Source organism: Anomalospiza imberbis, chromosome 2 (genome assembly GCF_031753505.1).
Source record: "Anomalospiza imberbis isolate Cuckoo-Finch-1a 21T00152 chromosome 2, ASM3175350v1, whole genome shotgun sequence".
NCBI lineage: Eukaryota > Metazoa > Chordata > Aves > Passeriformes > Viduidae > Anomalospiza > Anomalospiza imberbis.
Genome location: NC_089682.1, coordinates 109,674,270 through 109,689,841, shown reverse-complemented (window position 1 = coordinate 109,689,841; position 15,572 = coordinate 109,674,270). Strand labels below are relative to the sequence as shown.

Here is a 15,572-nt window from a genome sequence, read left to right as displayed (position 1 = left end):
CTGGGAGAAGAGGCCGATCCCCACCTGGTTGCACACCCTGCTTTCAGGTGGTTGTGGAGAGTGATAAGGCTCACACTGAGAGTGAGCCTCCTCTGCTCCAGGCTAAATAACCCCAGCTCCCTCAGCTGCTTCTCGCAGGACTTGTGCTCCAGAGCCTTTACCAGCTCTATTGCCCTTCTCTGGTTGGAGAATGTAAAAAGTCTCCTGTCCTAGAACAAAATCCCACAATGCAGACCAAAAGTAGTCCTATTTTTCCCACTCCCAAACATGATTTCCCCTACAGCCTGTGCTCTCTCTGTTCTGCCTCAACCACAGCCCCAGTGCCCCCCACTGCAGGCATCCCACCACCCGGGAATCCCTAGGGAAAGCTCCCTGCAGCACATGCACTTGGCTCCTGCTAGCGCTAGAAGAATCCATATACTACATACTCTGTGGATAAAGTGTGACAGTCTCCAACCCAAGAGCAAAATACTGTAAAACCAGAATTTCATCCCAACCTACTTAAGCAGAACAGCCAGTACCATCAGAGGAGAGACCCCGTGTCTCAGTGCAACTATCATTATTAAGCAAAAATTATGAGACACACATGTAACTCTGGCTATGTAAGTCCTAAATCCCCTAAAGAACATAGCTCAAGTACTCTAATCAAAGCTGAGCTCTCAGCCCAAACTCAGCTTGCAAAAACAGGCTCTGAAAATAGTTCATCCGGAAAATAAAATTTCAAAACCTATGAGTTTTGTTCAGTCATGAGGCCGCAGGCTTCGAGAAATGAAATAGTAGACGTCACAGTGGCTGCACCGAGCACCACTTTTTATGACCAAAGAAATCTCATCTACTTTGCTTAAGCAGTAGTTGCAACTCTGATCTGTTGCTTACCTATTTTGCTCAAGACGTTCACTAAATGTAGGGCCATCATTTCCAAAACAAATGAAACGCAAACAACAAGGTAGAAAACAAATTTTATTGAATGAACAAAAGTCTAAAAGTCTCCCATTTTTGGTTAATAAAAGCAGCAACCTACAAAACCCCTGCATTCCATGACAAATCTTTTTATGTCAAAAAATTAATCCTTGAGCAGGTATGAACATTTGTACATAGAACAACACAACTGTTGAGATGTGTTTGGGCAAACAACTGGATTTATCAGGGAAAGAGAAAAAGGAAAAAATAAATCACCTGGGACACCGGAAAAAGCTTGAATTGTGTGCTGGCTGAGAGGTATATCATCGGGGTGGCCAGCAATCTTCAGCACTTGCATCCCCTTCACACAAAATGAAAAAAAGCAGCAGACAAAGGACAGAGATTGCAAGACTGAACAAGGAAAAGAACTGCCAACAGAACTCAGTGTTCAGCTAGCTCATTTGGCTAAAGGTAAATGCAGCTTTTAATGCTGAATTTCATAAGCTTGTGTTAAGTGAGTCCATGCTCTCAGGAGGCTCCAAGGTAAGAATTCAGCCACTTTACCCACAGAGCAAAAATAATAGAGAAGTTCTGTCCTCAAACAGGTGACTCCTCACAGTCAAAAACAGGCAACCAGATAAGGGAAAAGCAACTGAGACCTGCTTGACAAGATATGATTATCTGACTGACAGAAGTCAAATAGGACTTAAACGGAGAATGTACATTCTCTTTGTAAATCCAAGGTTTTCTAACCTATGTGATGTTTTTTTTCATTTGCACTGGATATGGGCAGCCTTACTAAAATGAAGTGCTAAAAACAAAGGCAATGGTTACTTTTATCCTTACACCATTTGCAGAATAACCCTTTTTTATAATGTCATACCATAATTTTTCATGCTTTTGAACAATAAATATATTCAATGAAGTCTGTTTATTACATTGACTGATTTCAACCTGCTCTTTTGTTTTTACAGATCAGGACATAGTACAATTATTTCAAAAGAAATGATTAATTTTGCTATCATATTCATCTTTGATTGCAAAATTACAACAATCTGTGCTTATCTGTCACTTTATACATCAGATCTCATCTATTGCAACCATATCAACATATTTATTTAATAATTATGAAGCTGTATCTTATACCATAATTTCTATTCTTATGTGTTCTAGGACTAATAAATCCCTAATATGTTTTGATTAAAACTAACTTTAATATATCAACTCTATAATCTAAAGTTAATTTTAATCATTTCCATCATAATCATTGTAACTCTGATACCCACTGTTCCTCCTCTCCCGAAGATTAGATTTCTTCCACACAGATTCTTGATGAAAGCTAGCACTGAAAGATCGACCCAGTCGCCCGTGTTGTTTCTTAGATATATTGTCTTCACTCTCAGATTTGGAAATTCCTTGTCCTTGTGTTTGGGATTGTTTATTCTGTCTAACATTCCCAAATGGAAAATTCCAAGGACCAAATCTTTGCCAGTTAAGTCTCTGAAAGGCAATGATGCAATGAAGATTTCCTCCAACCTAATCAAAGTAAAAAAGTTTCTTTGTTAAATGAACACCACAGGTACATTTCTAACATACATAGATATTCGACATCAACATTTTATCAAGTAACATGATATTTTCAAAAAAAAAGCAAACAAGAAGTGCCACAACATACAAACCAGGGGGGAAAAAAACAACAAACAACAAAACAGCACAAAATCATATACAGAAATATACAACTTGCATCAATCAGTTCTGATTATTTTCTAGATTAAATTACTGCTTTCTTATTCATCTTTTTGAGTATCAATTATATCCTTCATGGGTCAGTACCACTTATCTTCTGCTAGTCTTTTTTTACTTTCTAGCTACCTTCTCAGCAATTATCTGTTTTAGTCCATCCTCATCTTGTTGACAAGTCTTCCATAGGGTCTTCGCACCTGAAATCATCTCCTCTATTATTTCTCACAGAGTTTCAATCTGCAAATCACAAATACATCCTCCACCCATGAGATATAACCCTATCTAAAGGAAAGAAAGCCACATGCACTGACAGTAACTTCACACAAGGGAGATACACACATTCTTTAAGCATGATCCTGCTCAACTGGTACTTTCTTTCCCACTTAAATGTCATTGGAGGATCATACCCAAAGGGTCTGTAATTTCTCTGCAGAACATTTTTGCTGCAGCTATCTTTTAAACCTGCCAAGTTAAATATTCTGACCAAATACACAGATATCCTGGTTCATCCTAGCATATACCAAGCTACTGATATAGGTACTGATACTTATCTTGTCCATCAAGTAAATCTAAATGACTTCGGTATGCAAGAACCCACATTATACTTCTGTCTTCAGCAACACTTCATAACAGAACAAATTCCTTTAGTGAAGTTATCTTACACTGCTGAAGTATGAGTAAGTTTGCAAAAACCTATGATGAGTTTCCTCCCATCTTAGTGAGTTTACCTTACCTTCTTTGTTTTTCGATGTTGCAATCCTCTCTCTAGGTGTCGAATATCTAGATATTCTGGATTTTGAGTGTTTAGGTCAGTGACAATATCTGTCCACCTACAGAACAGAATCATTACTACTCAGCTGATATTTATGAAATCTCAGCAGCACAAAGACTCACGTACACATACACGCAAATACAGATCTGTAGCTTTAAATAGTCTTATCAGTGATTTAAAGATAAATGAATGTGTAAAGTTACAAAAGCATCACTATCAAAGACATCAAGCTAGATGTAAAAGTGTTGCTTTTAATCAAAGCATTCTCACTGATTATTCCTGCTCTTGGGAAACACCTTCCAAAATGCGTAAGAGCACCATGAGTCATAATTACATTCCTTACGCTTACCAATGTATCACTTCAGGAAAGAAAGAGGCTAAGTGTGGTTTAGGCAGGGAGAAACATGAGCCTTTTTAAAATTTAAACCTCTCCTACCCTTTTGTATTATTTTGTTCAGTTCCTTGGTTTCTTTCACACACTAAATGTGCTTTTACCAGACAGCTCTCATCATAACTCACTCCTCCACTTTATTTAATTCTAAACTATCGATTCAATCACTCCTCATTCACTCAACTTTTCAAAGATTCATAATTACTTCCAGCCTAACTGAAATAAATATTTTTATATTCCAGACCTCTTTAAACCTGCACATCATTTTTGCATTTCTATCAAGGTCTAACTACCTGTTTCTCTCTAATACCACCCTCCAAGTTCAGAAAATGCATTACTACTCCAACCTTTGCCCCCCTTTCCTTAAGCACAGGACTTTCTGCCAGCTTTCACTGGCAATACAGCAGGAGGAAGAATGTCTCGACAATCACAATTACAAAGCATTTTATTACATACTGAGAAACCTTTTCCTGTGCCATTTGTAGCTAATATACCACACAACAAAGTTCTACCCTTGGGACCTATAATATGCCATTTCTCATTAATCAGATGCATAACGTGATTTTAATTTTGTTGCACTTAATCTCTTAGTCCAGAATACCCAGGTGTTTGCAGTTATTGACAAGGTAATATCACTGACAAAAAAAAATTATTAAATATAAGTAATCCATGATATTTCTACACAGCACCCTCTAGTTCTCCTAGTCTGTATGTCTAATTTAGGCAACAATTTGTTTGAGTGAAACCTCACCATAAATGTGCTGTTTGAATGCACAGATAAGCAAATAACACAACAGAATCCAGGCTGCACCTGCACTAGGCTATCTCAGCAGCAGCAGAATACTCTGTGCACAGCCCAGACACAGCCTGTGAATGTCCTCAGCTCCAATGTTAACTCCTCCAAGTGCCATGCAGTCCCTAAGTCACAACTGGCACGACCGTAGACAGCTGAAACTGCCTTTTCTTCCTCATTAATATGAGCTGTGTCACACTCAAACAAGAGATATGGAATTGGCTCTCAGCAGCACATATATGTTCTGACAGGCCACATAAAACTTCAGAGCCAGCCCTGAGGTCAAAACACAAAGCTTCTCACTAAAGCAGCAACTGTTTCTATTAGATACATATATATACACGTTTTTATTCATTAAAAAGAACTAAAATGTCACTCGGTGACTCTGAATAGAGAACTACAAACTGTTTTGAAAGAAAACATTCTTTTACATTCTTACCAATTAACATACCTTTTACAATGTATTGTTGGATGCTTTCTGCTGGGCTCTCCAATTAAGATCCAATATTCTACTTCTTGCTGCAAGACACGACCCCTGTTCAATAGAAGATACAATCCTAGTAAGATTTATTGTGCATACTAAAAAGAAAAAGATATTAACAGTCTCTTGTTCTTTTTAGGATTTTCTAACCTTTAAAATTATTTCCCCAGCCAAACTAAACACCAGCTCCTGTGCTATAGTGCTTGCAATTGCGTACAGGGAACTTTTTGTTTCAAGGCCTGAAAGCAAACCTTGGGGATGCTACTACACATTATTTGGGAGGAAGACAGACTTTCACTAAAAGCAGTTTTATTTGGATGAAAGACACTCTGGTACATGATGCAAATATAAGTATATAGGAAACAACAGAAATAAGAGTTGTGGAACGCCACATAAATGTGGTATAAACAGCTTCCTCCCTATCTGTGATGTCTAACAGTCATGAGAGTCCTTTCCACTATTTTTAAACTATACCTTGGCTGACAGATGTTACTAAGAGCTTTAGGGAAACCTGTAAGAACAAAACTGGCAACTTCAAATGCTTCCTTCTAAACATCCAATACCAGGTACTTAAATCCAAACCTTTGAATTAATACTACTTTGAAATCAACTTCCAAGAAGCTCAAAGCTTCCAGTAACCTTGTCAAGGAAAATTTTTGACAGGTATTAGGGCAGAACTGACAAGATACATAGGACTGCTCTGTGACTTCATGTGTATAATTATCTCATGAAAAATGACATCAGTTTCTACTGTGACAAAACCTGACATTTCTCTGCCTAGGGTATTAGACAGCACATGGTCTTATTGCTTGGAACAATTTGTTTACTTACAAAAAATTTCCTGTAAAATAACAATGTATTCCATCAGTGCAAAGATGGGAAACCAAGACACAGGATAGATGGATTGACTTACCTAAAGTCACACTGGAAGTCTGTGGTTGAACTGGGAACTGAACCCAGGTCTCCCGAGTCCAAATCCAGCAACCTAAGATCATACAGGAAGTCTGTGGGTGACCTAAGAACTGTCTCTAAGCTCAGCCTAGCAATCTGTCCACCCACTTCTTTTGGGACCTAAAATGTTTCTTAGCTTGATTTTTAAATAAAAACTTTACTTAGTAAGTAGAGTGCAAAAACAGGTAAAAAAGAACTGCTCCAGAATCTATTGCTAGTCCTTCTGAAAACAAAACTACTTTTTCCCCTCAGTAGGATCAGAAAATACCAAGAAAACAGGATGCTCATCTGGTCTGACCTCCAGCCTAAAGTAAGGCTATAAAAGCTTCTTGAACTTATTATTTCATGTTACATTTTTAGAAGAGAACTGTTGTTAAGAAAGAAAGCTCATATTAACTTAAAAATAACATCACTAGTGACTAAGAATCCATTTCAGCCATGGGTAAAGAATGAAAGTTGTTCTCACTCATTACTAAACAGTGTAAATTTAAATAAGTTAAAAGGCATGTTATGCTTCCACACATTGGACCATATTATTTCTCAGACTGTGTTTTAGATCTAGTAAAATTTTTTTTTTACTTTGTGGTCTTCTAGTGCAGATTCTTCCTAACTGATTGAGTAAGCAAGAGATTAACATTTTGGTAAACTCAAGTAGACTGATGTGCTGGCTTTCTACTTGGGGAATATTTTTTATACTCTTCTCACAAACCTGGCAAGTCAGTGAACTCAGTCTCAATAAAAAAACTGTATTATTTTGTTCCTATTTTAAAAGCTTTCATTAACCTTATCATAAGCTTCACACTGGGAACCAATTAGATTCAGATGATTATGCTTTATCACCCCAATCAATGACCATTTTGAACTCCAAAAGTAGAGCTAGCATTCTCTATTCCTTGATGTGAACCTACCTCTTCAACAAAGTCAAAGTCAGACCGCTCAGCAAGCAAATAGGCAGTATAAGGTGAATATATATTCACCTTATACTACTGACGTATGCTTTTCATCGTTTAACATTCCCCAGTTCTGGTATCTGCTAATTGTCTCAGGGATTGACTACTTCTGCTCTATGATAATACTAATAAATACTGACCAATGGCTGAACACAGAGAAAGTCCAACAGAATCCTTTAACATACACCATGTTTGCAACTACTTTGAGAGAGGAAAAACAGCTTAATATGACTTGGTGAATGAGGTAAAACAAACTACTCTCCTCAAGAGAGTGCATAGAGTACTCTACAACATATAGCACCCTACATCAAGCAGCAAGGTAAATACCTTACAAAAGCTAATACATATCTCAAGAATTAATATTTGCAAAGTTAAAATTTGTGGGTTTAATGCAAGACTCTCCCCAAATTCTGTAGAATATTAATGCTATTACCTTTTTTTTAAATCTGCATTTAATTGAAAACTATATCAACTACTGCATTATATTATCCTAGTAGTGTCACTCTGACAAATCTGAAATTATTTTACAGGGAACTGTATTTTTATTATAAAATAACTGGCATATTAAACTTATAGAAGTACTCCAGCATTTCAACCATTGTTAAAAAAGCCAGACCTAATGTCTTAGCCCAAAGATCTCTTCTGGCTTTTCTCCTCCCAATCCCTCCCAATTCCTGGTAACAAATTCTTTACACATCTTTACTTTTCTATGTCTTACATGCCAGTAGTTGGAGTTTACCATCACCATTATTAGTCAACATTAATGCAACAAAATTACATAACCACCATCCTGTGATATCTACACAACTCCTGATCTTGCCATAAACAAGCACTGGTTCAAAACGTAAATTTCATCACATCCACCTCACGAAGGATTAATATCACTGTAGACTTTTTACTTCTAGATTACAAAGGAAAATTGCAACATACACACACTTTGTTTTCCCTTCCAAGCGCTCTAGGAACAGATTCTCCCTATAATTCGCTGGCTTTTTATTGTTTAGCCTTAAAAAAAAACCCACCTGGCCTTTTTTCAGCCCGTATGTTTTCATTTTTCAGATTAGTTACCTTCACTTGTCCTTCAATAAAATAACCACCTTCTCTCTACATGGCTAGAAGGTCTTAAAAAAACAATTTCTTAATACCAATTAGAGTTTTCTGTTGTAAGTTCTCTTAATGTAGTCTGTTTAGTTACGTTTCATTTTAAGTCAGTCCTTTCAAAGAACACTATAGTGTTTTTCTAGCTCAGACAGATGCCTGTATGACACAAACGGAACCATTATTTATGGAGAAAAATTGTATTAATTTGCAGTAAGTTTTTGTGTTGCTTCCACTAAAATAAGCATAAACACAGTATCTTACCTATAGGCTTTACTAGCTTTTACTGGGGTTGCTTCAAATCCAATTGGGCAAAAATAATGGTTTTGGCAATGGTAGATGTAGGCCATTGATTCGTCTTTCAGTCCACGTGTTAGCTTTGCTAGGGCCCCTGCAGCTACACAGAAAGATCAGGTTACAGGCCAGGGTGCTTTGGATCCTGTGTAACACAGTCAGCAGAAAAAAAGACCTATTTGACAACTAAGTAGTTACACTGTTTTTTAAGTGGGAGGACATGACCTGACAGGCATGCACAAAATACACTTTTGTTTTCTAATGTATTATTTTTTTGTACCAGGCAGGAAATTAAACACTATCTGCTGCACAGTCTGTACCAGGGAAATGCAATATAAAGTATGCTTTGTGTTTAGATCAAAATCAAATTTTAAAAAGAACCAAAAGTACCTCTTAACCTAGGAAATACACACTGCAACAGAATGCAGTCCCAGCTGCCGTAAGTCAGATGTGGCACCCATTGATGGTAAGACTGAAACCACTCAAACATATTGGTACCATGAGCCCCTTGGAGCTTCCTAGGCTCAGGAAGACACAGAGGCATGCAATGGTTTATAATGTGACCACAGTGCTCAGTTTCAGGAGAAGACTAGAAGAGGCACTGAAACATGATAATTCTCAAGTGAGATGTCAAGGAAAAAAAAAATCCATTTTAATAATATCTAAAACTTTTCAGCGTGATTTTGTGCTTTCAAAGAAGCTTTCAGTTAGAAGGTAACTATCCAGACTTTACTCAAGGCTAGTAAACTGTGCATTGAAAGTAAAATTTTTTAAACAGCACACCTAAAAAGCAGGCAAAAATGCAGCTTCATACACTAATTGAGAATCTTCAGCTAGCTTTAGAGAGAGATGTTAGCTACAGCCAGGCAGAACAGGTAAGTTCATTACCTTTAAAACTGGGCTTTTTAAAAGCATAAAATACTAAGTAAGGACAAATTATTTTTGTTCTCCCAGTGGATGACAGCAAAGAAATCTTCCCGTACCAACACAGAACTGGAAATGCAGTTGCTTTCCTGGATATCTTAAAATTCCAATTCTGTGACAGCAGAATACATAGCAGAATATATTTTATCATAATAAAAGTATACATTAATTTTTTTAGCTAAATAAGAGAAAAAGTAAAACCAGAAAAACCAGCAAACTTGGAGCTATTTGATACCTTATACTGGACTGGAAGTACTACTTACAGACTTCATCCTGTCAAATGCTACACACTGCAGGATTTTTCAATTTATACACTGTAAGATGATACTTTAGCATTAGCTACGTACCAGTTTCTCCAGCTGTCTTGTTCTTCCCATGAGGTTTATACAGAACATATGAGCATCCCTTGATATGGAAGTGATCATTTATTTGCCTAAACCATCTGAAACAATAAGCTTAAAGATTGTAGTAACTCAAGAGTTATTAAATGCAATTTCATTTCTCACATTTGACAGTTAAGGAAAAAAAGTCTTGGCATGCTACTAAGTACCTACCTCACTAATATTTAGATTGTAGATGACCACAGCACCCAATACAAAACTTAACATATCCTAGACAGAGAAGTAAATACAAAGAGCCTTTTCCTTCATTTTGCTTTTCCAGACTTGACATAGATACATAATAACCAAAGATCTGCATGTGAAATGTTGGTCCTATTGTATTTAGCCCAGTCACTTCTAATGTTCAATTACTCAGCCTTTAGAAAGACACATAAATTCTGAGGTGCCAAACTTCAATCGTGATTTGTAGGGTACATAAATGAAATCTAAGACAACAGAAAGGACCCTCCAAGTGAAACTTTCTGCTTATCCTGTTGGGTTTCTCTCACCTAAACTTCACAAAGCCTGAGCATTACAGGAGCCTCATACTGCAACTCCTCACTGCAGCACTAACTGAGGACAGGCCAGCAATTTTTCCACATTAGAAGATTCAAATTCACATGTTTGAAGATAATATCTCAGTCATAAAGCTATATTGGGTAATGGGGCTGGCTCCCAGCCCTCCTGTTTCCCAATCTGCCAAGCACTTCAAAATTATTGGACCATGCATGAAAAATAAAAGAAAACAAAAAGATGGGTAACTTCTCTGTGGCATAGAGAATGCTCAAAGAAGAATTATAAGTTGAACTTTTTCAACAGTATAGACTGCTGACAGGAAGAGACGGAACATTAGATCAGCTTGGTCTGTAAGACTTGCTATACCCTGACATACTCCGGAAGAGATACAAATCCTGGATCTGAATTTCCTAAAGCAGGTAAGGAAATTTTCATGACATTTCCCAATGATCTAGCCAGTATGCTAGATGGAGAATAGACTGCTGCCACATTTTCAAATCCAGCACAACCCTAATCTGCGAAATACTATATATTGTCCTAAAAAAAATAACTAAACAATATAATTCATTAAGTAAGCAAGAACTCTGCAAAAGTTTGTAATCTCACCAAAAGGTAGCACTCCAAAGCCCTGTCAAAATGTTCAGCACTCTAGTACAATATGCTTCTTGGCTCTGTTTAATCCTCAAATGTCTTTTTAATTTAATACCAAAAAAAAAAAAAAACAACAAAGAATTTAGGTCCAACCTTTAACTATCAGGAAACAGTGGAGTAGAAGTGATAAAAAATTTCAAAGTGTTCTGTGACTCCAGCCTCACATTTTTGTTCCTGAACAGCTCCATTGCAGCACGGATTCAGCTCTATCTCATTTTCAATTCTTAAATTACATTTTACATTAAGCTAACAGTGTATCAGTTGTCTTTTCAGGCCATTTCAGTGCTATTAGCAAGCATTTAACACGCACTTTCAAAAATAGCAAAATAAGTGTAAAGAGAAAGTTTCCTAACCAGGAGACTAGACTCATTAGAATATTATATAACCATTACACAAACTGAACCAAAAATCAAATAGAATTTCTCATTGACCTGACCTGTGTAACAACATCACACCATTCAAACTGGCCAGTGCAAACAACTCTTTAAGAAGTTTCATTGTCAGCGTTCTCGGGTATACTTCATTATTCTAAAACTTAAGAGGATTAACATGTCAGCCGCTTTGTTTTTAAACACATGAACTACTAGTGAATTTTTAAAGGTTCTATCTCTTAGCTGCATCAAAAGACCCAAACATACCTCATTAGAGTTGTATTTCCAGTGAAGGGACCAAACCTAATCTCCTCAAATGGGGGCTGAAAGCCCAGGATATGCAAGGCTTCTTCTTGAGTGATGGGGGGTAAACTTCAAAAAAAAAAAAAAGTGATGCAATTAGAAACATAGTTTTGACACTCTAGAGGCAAAGCAAAGCAGTCTATGTGTGACTTTACCTTCCAGCTCCTAGTGTACTATATAAGAAATTCCAGCAAGACACTAAAGATGAAATTCCACAGGAAGTCTTGTATTGAGGTCGGCTAACACAATACCTTGAACAAGAAACCTCAAACATATTAGTAACACAATTTTGACTCACGTATATGACAAACCTGAACTACTTTTTTGTGTGCCATGGCACTAAAGTGCCATGTTATTTTGAATGTTTTTATGTCATCTGTATTTGTATTTTTATTTATAAAAAGCAAACAAAAAATCCAAAACAACTCTATCCTTAAAAACAAAAATTAAGCAAATATGTTAATCGATTTCTTTGCCAGATGCCACTACCCTATCTCATATAAATCAAATTTATAACAGCCCCATGGGAGTTCTGTACAAATGATCCTGTAGGAAAATATGATTCTGTACTAATATAAAAATGGTTTTATCCAGTCCCTTCTAACACATGCCCTTGTGGCAAACTGCATCTCTACCAATTTACTAATGAATGTCATTCTGGGCCACAGATTCCCTAGGTTAACGCCAACTTTATGGTGTCACAGACATAAAGTTAGAACCAGACAAATGCATTAAACAAACTGAATTAGTGAGCTATATTAATACAGTAATGGTTGTACAGAAGTTACAGATTCTGAGCAAGTATTTCCCAATAAAAAGTAAAATCAGAAGTAAAACATATCAGTGGTACATTTAAGGTTACTTTTTGCCTGACCATGCTACTGAACTTGTATTTTGTTTTGCAATGAATCCCCATGTAAGTTTTTCTTTTGCTGAAAGCAAAAGGAATGTTCAGAAAGAAAAATGTTTTGAAAATCTCAACAGATGGGAGGGAAGCTCTAATTCTTCTTCTAAAATGCATGAGACAGTGTGTGTATGCTTAACATCTCTACTAAAAACAAATTACAAAGACTTTACTGAGAAGTTTGAAATCAGATAACTAACAACAGTGTTAACTGAGAAACTACATGGTTAGTGTAGTTCATAAATTCATAACTTCATAAATGAGTTCATAAATACTACCATCTCCGAAGGTCCAATACTTTTCTCTCCTTCACGTCTTCAAGAGCTGAACGCTGAGGACACTCCCTGTATTGTTTGCTTTTTTTGTCCACGGATTTTTTCTTTGTCCCTTGTTTCTTCATGTTGCCTGCAAATCAAATTTCAGAATCAAATTAATGTCTAGTTTGCCATTCACAGCTTTCTTCTTAAATACTTTTAGTAATAGCATACAGTTCAAATAGAGACACCAGTTGTGCTAGTAAGCATAAACTGGGACTAAACATTAACTGAAAGGAGAAAGCTCAAATACATAATCTAAATTGTCAACAGGTTTGTAAAGCTGCTATTAGCTCTGTAAACAAATGGTGCTTAGATCATGGACAGAATTAATGATGACCTGCCCAACTGCTTAGAGAGGTAAATCAATCTGATTATCCTAATGCATTAAATCACCCATCCCAAAAATAGACTCTCAGACCAATGTGGACCTCCCGTCTCCTAAAATTATGTAGGCACAGAACATAATGAAATGCTTGTTTTCACAGCCAGCCTTGCAGCCAGCTACAGCTTCTTACAAAAACTTATATGCAAATCCATTAATAATAATATACACCCAAGGTCTTTTCCTTTTTATAAGCCCCTGTGACAGTAGAAAATGGAGAGTTGGGCCACGTGCTACAGCAGAAATATTTTTGTCCTCTTTTGAAGCCATACATCCAGATGCATATTATACTAGGTACTACTAAAACAAAAGATAAAAAACACTCCAACAACAAGGGGCAGGACTGTGGGAGGAGGATACCAGAAAGCACACAAGTTCCTTGTAATGAAGTATAGGCTCTTCCATGACACTTCCTCACAGGACACATGTGCTGGCCGGCTCCCTTCACAAACAAGGCAGGAACATGAAGCCTTTTTTCTTTCACATCAAAACTTCACCACCTCACCTGCTTTGTTCTTCAGATTTGAGTTCACGCCATTGAACTCAGATTTGTCTATTTCCCATGCCAGTGGAAGCTTTCCAAGACTGCCAGGCAGGCTTTCCAAGTTAGCATCTTCATTGTAGATAATCTCTGAAGCACCAGTTTGAACGCTGAGTGAGTTAGGTGTGTTATTTCCAACGTTTAAGGCAGCACTACTTGATAGGCAGGCACTAACTGAAGCACTTGGACTTTTACAAATAGATGTTACTCTGTTTAAAAAAGCATAGTCTGAGCAGATGGTATAAAACTTCTCTCTTGTATGAGTCACAGGACATCCCCATGGATAATGTCCATCTTCCCTAGACACCAAGGATGCAGTGGAGGCGTCTGACATGCAGTATGGCTTCACAGGATCGTGAAGAGAAGCTTCCGGGGATTCTTTCCCAGGTCTGTTTTCAGTGTTTCCATTACTTCCAGAACCATTTTCTTTTTCATCTTCTGAAATAGTAGGCATTGAATGATACTAAAAGTATTGCACAGTGAAGAATATTTTTTCTTTATGTTTTAATTACAACAGGGTTTTCACCATTGCCTCCATTGCCTCTGCAAGGTATCAACGAGGTACCTAAAAAAATGTTAAAGTTAGCACAGGTGTCTCATTCAGTATAAAATATACACAAAGGTTATCTTTGAACTCATAGCCAATAAAAGCTGAAATAGCCTTCAAGATACCACAACCCATGTGGTGTCTTTCCCTAAGCATCTCTAGAACTCTACAGATTTTACATACACCTTTTAGCACTTGTGAGGTGCCAACAGCATACCCAACAGTGGCATCACGATGGGGACACAACAAGTAATTACACTTATAAACCAGCACACGAATAAAAAAATTTAAAAATTAAAAGCTTTCTACATGTTCTTGGTTGTGGTTGCTCTCTTCTATCCCTTACAGTCACAATACACTGTGGAGCAGAGAATAATTTATACAAATTAATAAATCATCATACAGAAATTTAAGGTCACAATTTAAGGTCTTAATTGTGCTGAATCCTGCAACTTTTACTGCAAGCGTAGTTCAAGCATACAATTACAGTAACTATAACCTTATCGACTGCAAATTGACAACACCACCCTCAATCTGTTCCAGTGCTGTCTTCCCATAGCTGTTAAAGGTTCCCTTTTATTTTTACATGCCTCTTATTCTTCAAGACGTGAAAAAGAAAAGCAGGTTTTGTTTATGGCAGCTAAGAATTACCAAAAACAAATTTAGACGGCTGGCTGGCTTGCTTTAAACGAGCATTTTTAAAGGGCAAGCTGAGAGCGTGTGTTATCTGTCATCTCAGCAGCTCGCACGTCCGCAGACGCGCCGCAGATGGGAACGCGGCGCGAGGGAGGCAGGAATTCCGCTCCACAGCCTCCTCCTGCAACACTGGCGCTTCGGGCCGCTGCCCCGCACCTGCAGCGCCCCGGGAGCGCCCCCGTGCCCCCGCGGGCGGCCGGATCCGCCAGGCGGAGCGCACGGACACATCCAAGCACCCGCCCCTCCCCCCGCGCTGCCGCCAGTCGGCTCCAGAGTGAACAGCTGCGGGCCGGGGGAACGGGTCCCCCGGGACCGTGGGCTCGCTCCCCTCCTGGGCGCCTGCGAGGGGCAGCGGCGGCAGGGGCGGCGGGGCTGCCCCCGGGCCGTGTTACCTGCGCGGAGCGCGGCTCGCCAGCGTCGCCTCCCCGGCCGCGGCGGAGCGGGGACGCGGGCGCGCCGGAAGCAGACACAGCCGCGCGCTCACCTGCGCGCCCCCGCCGCCCCCCGCCTCCTCCGCCGCCGGCCCGCACCAACTCCCGCCGCCGCACGGGGACGGGGGGAGGCGCGGAGCTGCCCGGCGGCCGCGCTCCCGCCGACGGCCCTCACGGTGCCTCGGAGGAACCAGTGGCGGGCGCCTCCCGGCTGGGCCGCGGCCGCGCCTCGGCGC

The 15,572-nt window shown here is 38.7% G+C and overlaps 1 protein-coding gene across 3 annotated transcripts; it reads right to left on the bottom strand.

Annotated features, from left to right (window-relative positions):
* Positions 1–947: 947 nt before the first annotated feature.
* Positions 948–15,562, bottom strand: BIVM (basic, immunoglobulin-like variable motif containing). 3 transcript variants are annotated; one of them, XM_068182565.1, is made up of 11 exons: positions 15,298–15,560; positions 13,627–14,227; positions 12,701–12,827; positions 11,674–11,769; positions 11,483–11,587; positions 9,645–9,739; positions 8,344–8,476; positions 5,994–6,065; positions 5,051–5,134; positions 3,377–3,473; positions 948–2,436 (listed from the first exon to the last, which is right to left on the bottom strand). In XM_068182565.1, exons 2-11 carry the CDS (start codon positions 14,114–14,116, stop codon positions 2,146–2,148), a joined length of 1,590 nt encoding a protein of 529 aa, XP_068038666.1. In that variant the 5' UTR covers positions 14,117–14,227; positions 15,298–15,560; the 3' UTR covers positions 948–2,145. The 3 variants fall into 3 exon arrangements, with proteins under 3 accessions (XP_068038666.1, XP_068038667.1, XP_068038668.1); XM_068182566.1 differs by having other exon boundaries at positions 15,390–15,560; XM_068182567.1 differs by lacking the exon at positions 5,994–6,065 and having other exon boundaries at positions 15,298–15,562.
* Between the last annotated feature and the right edge of the window lie 10 nt (positions 15,563–15,572).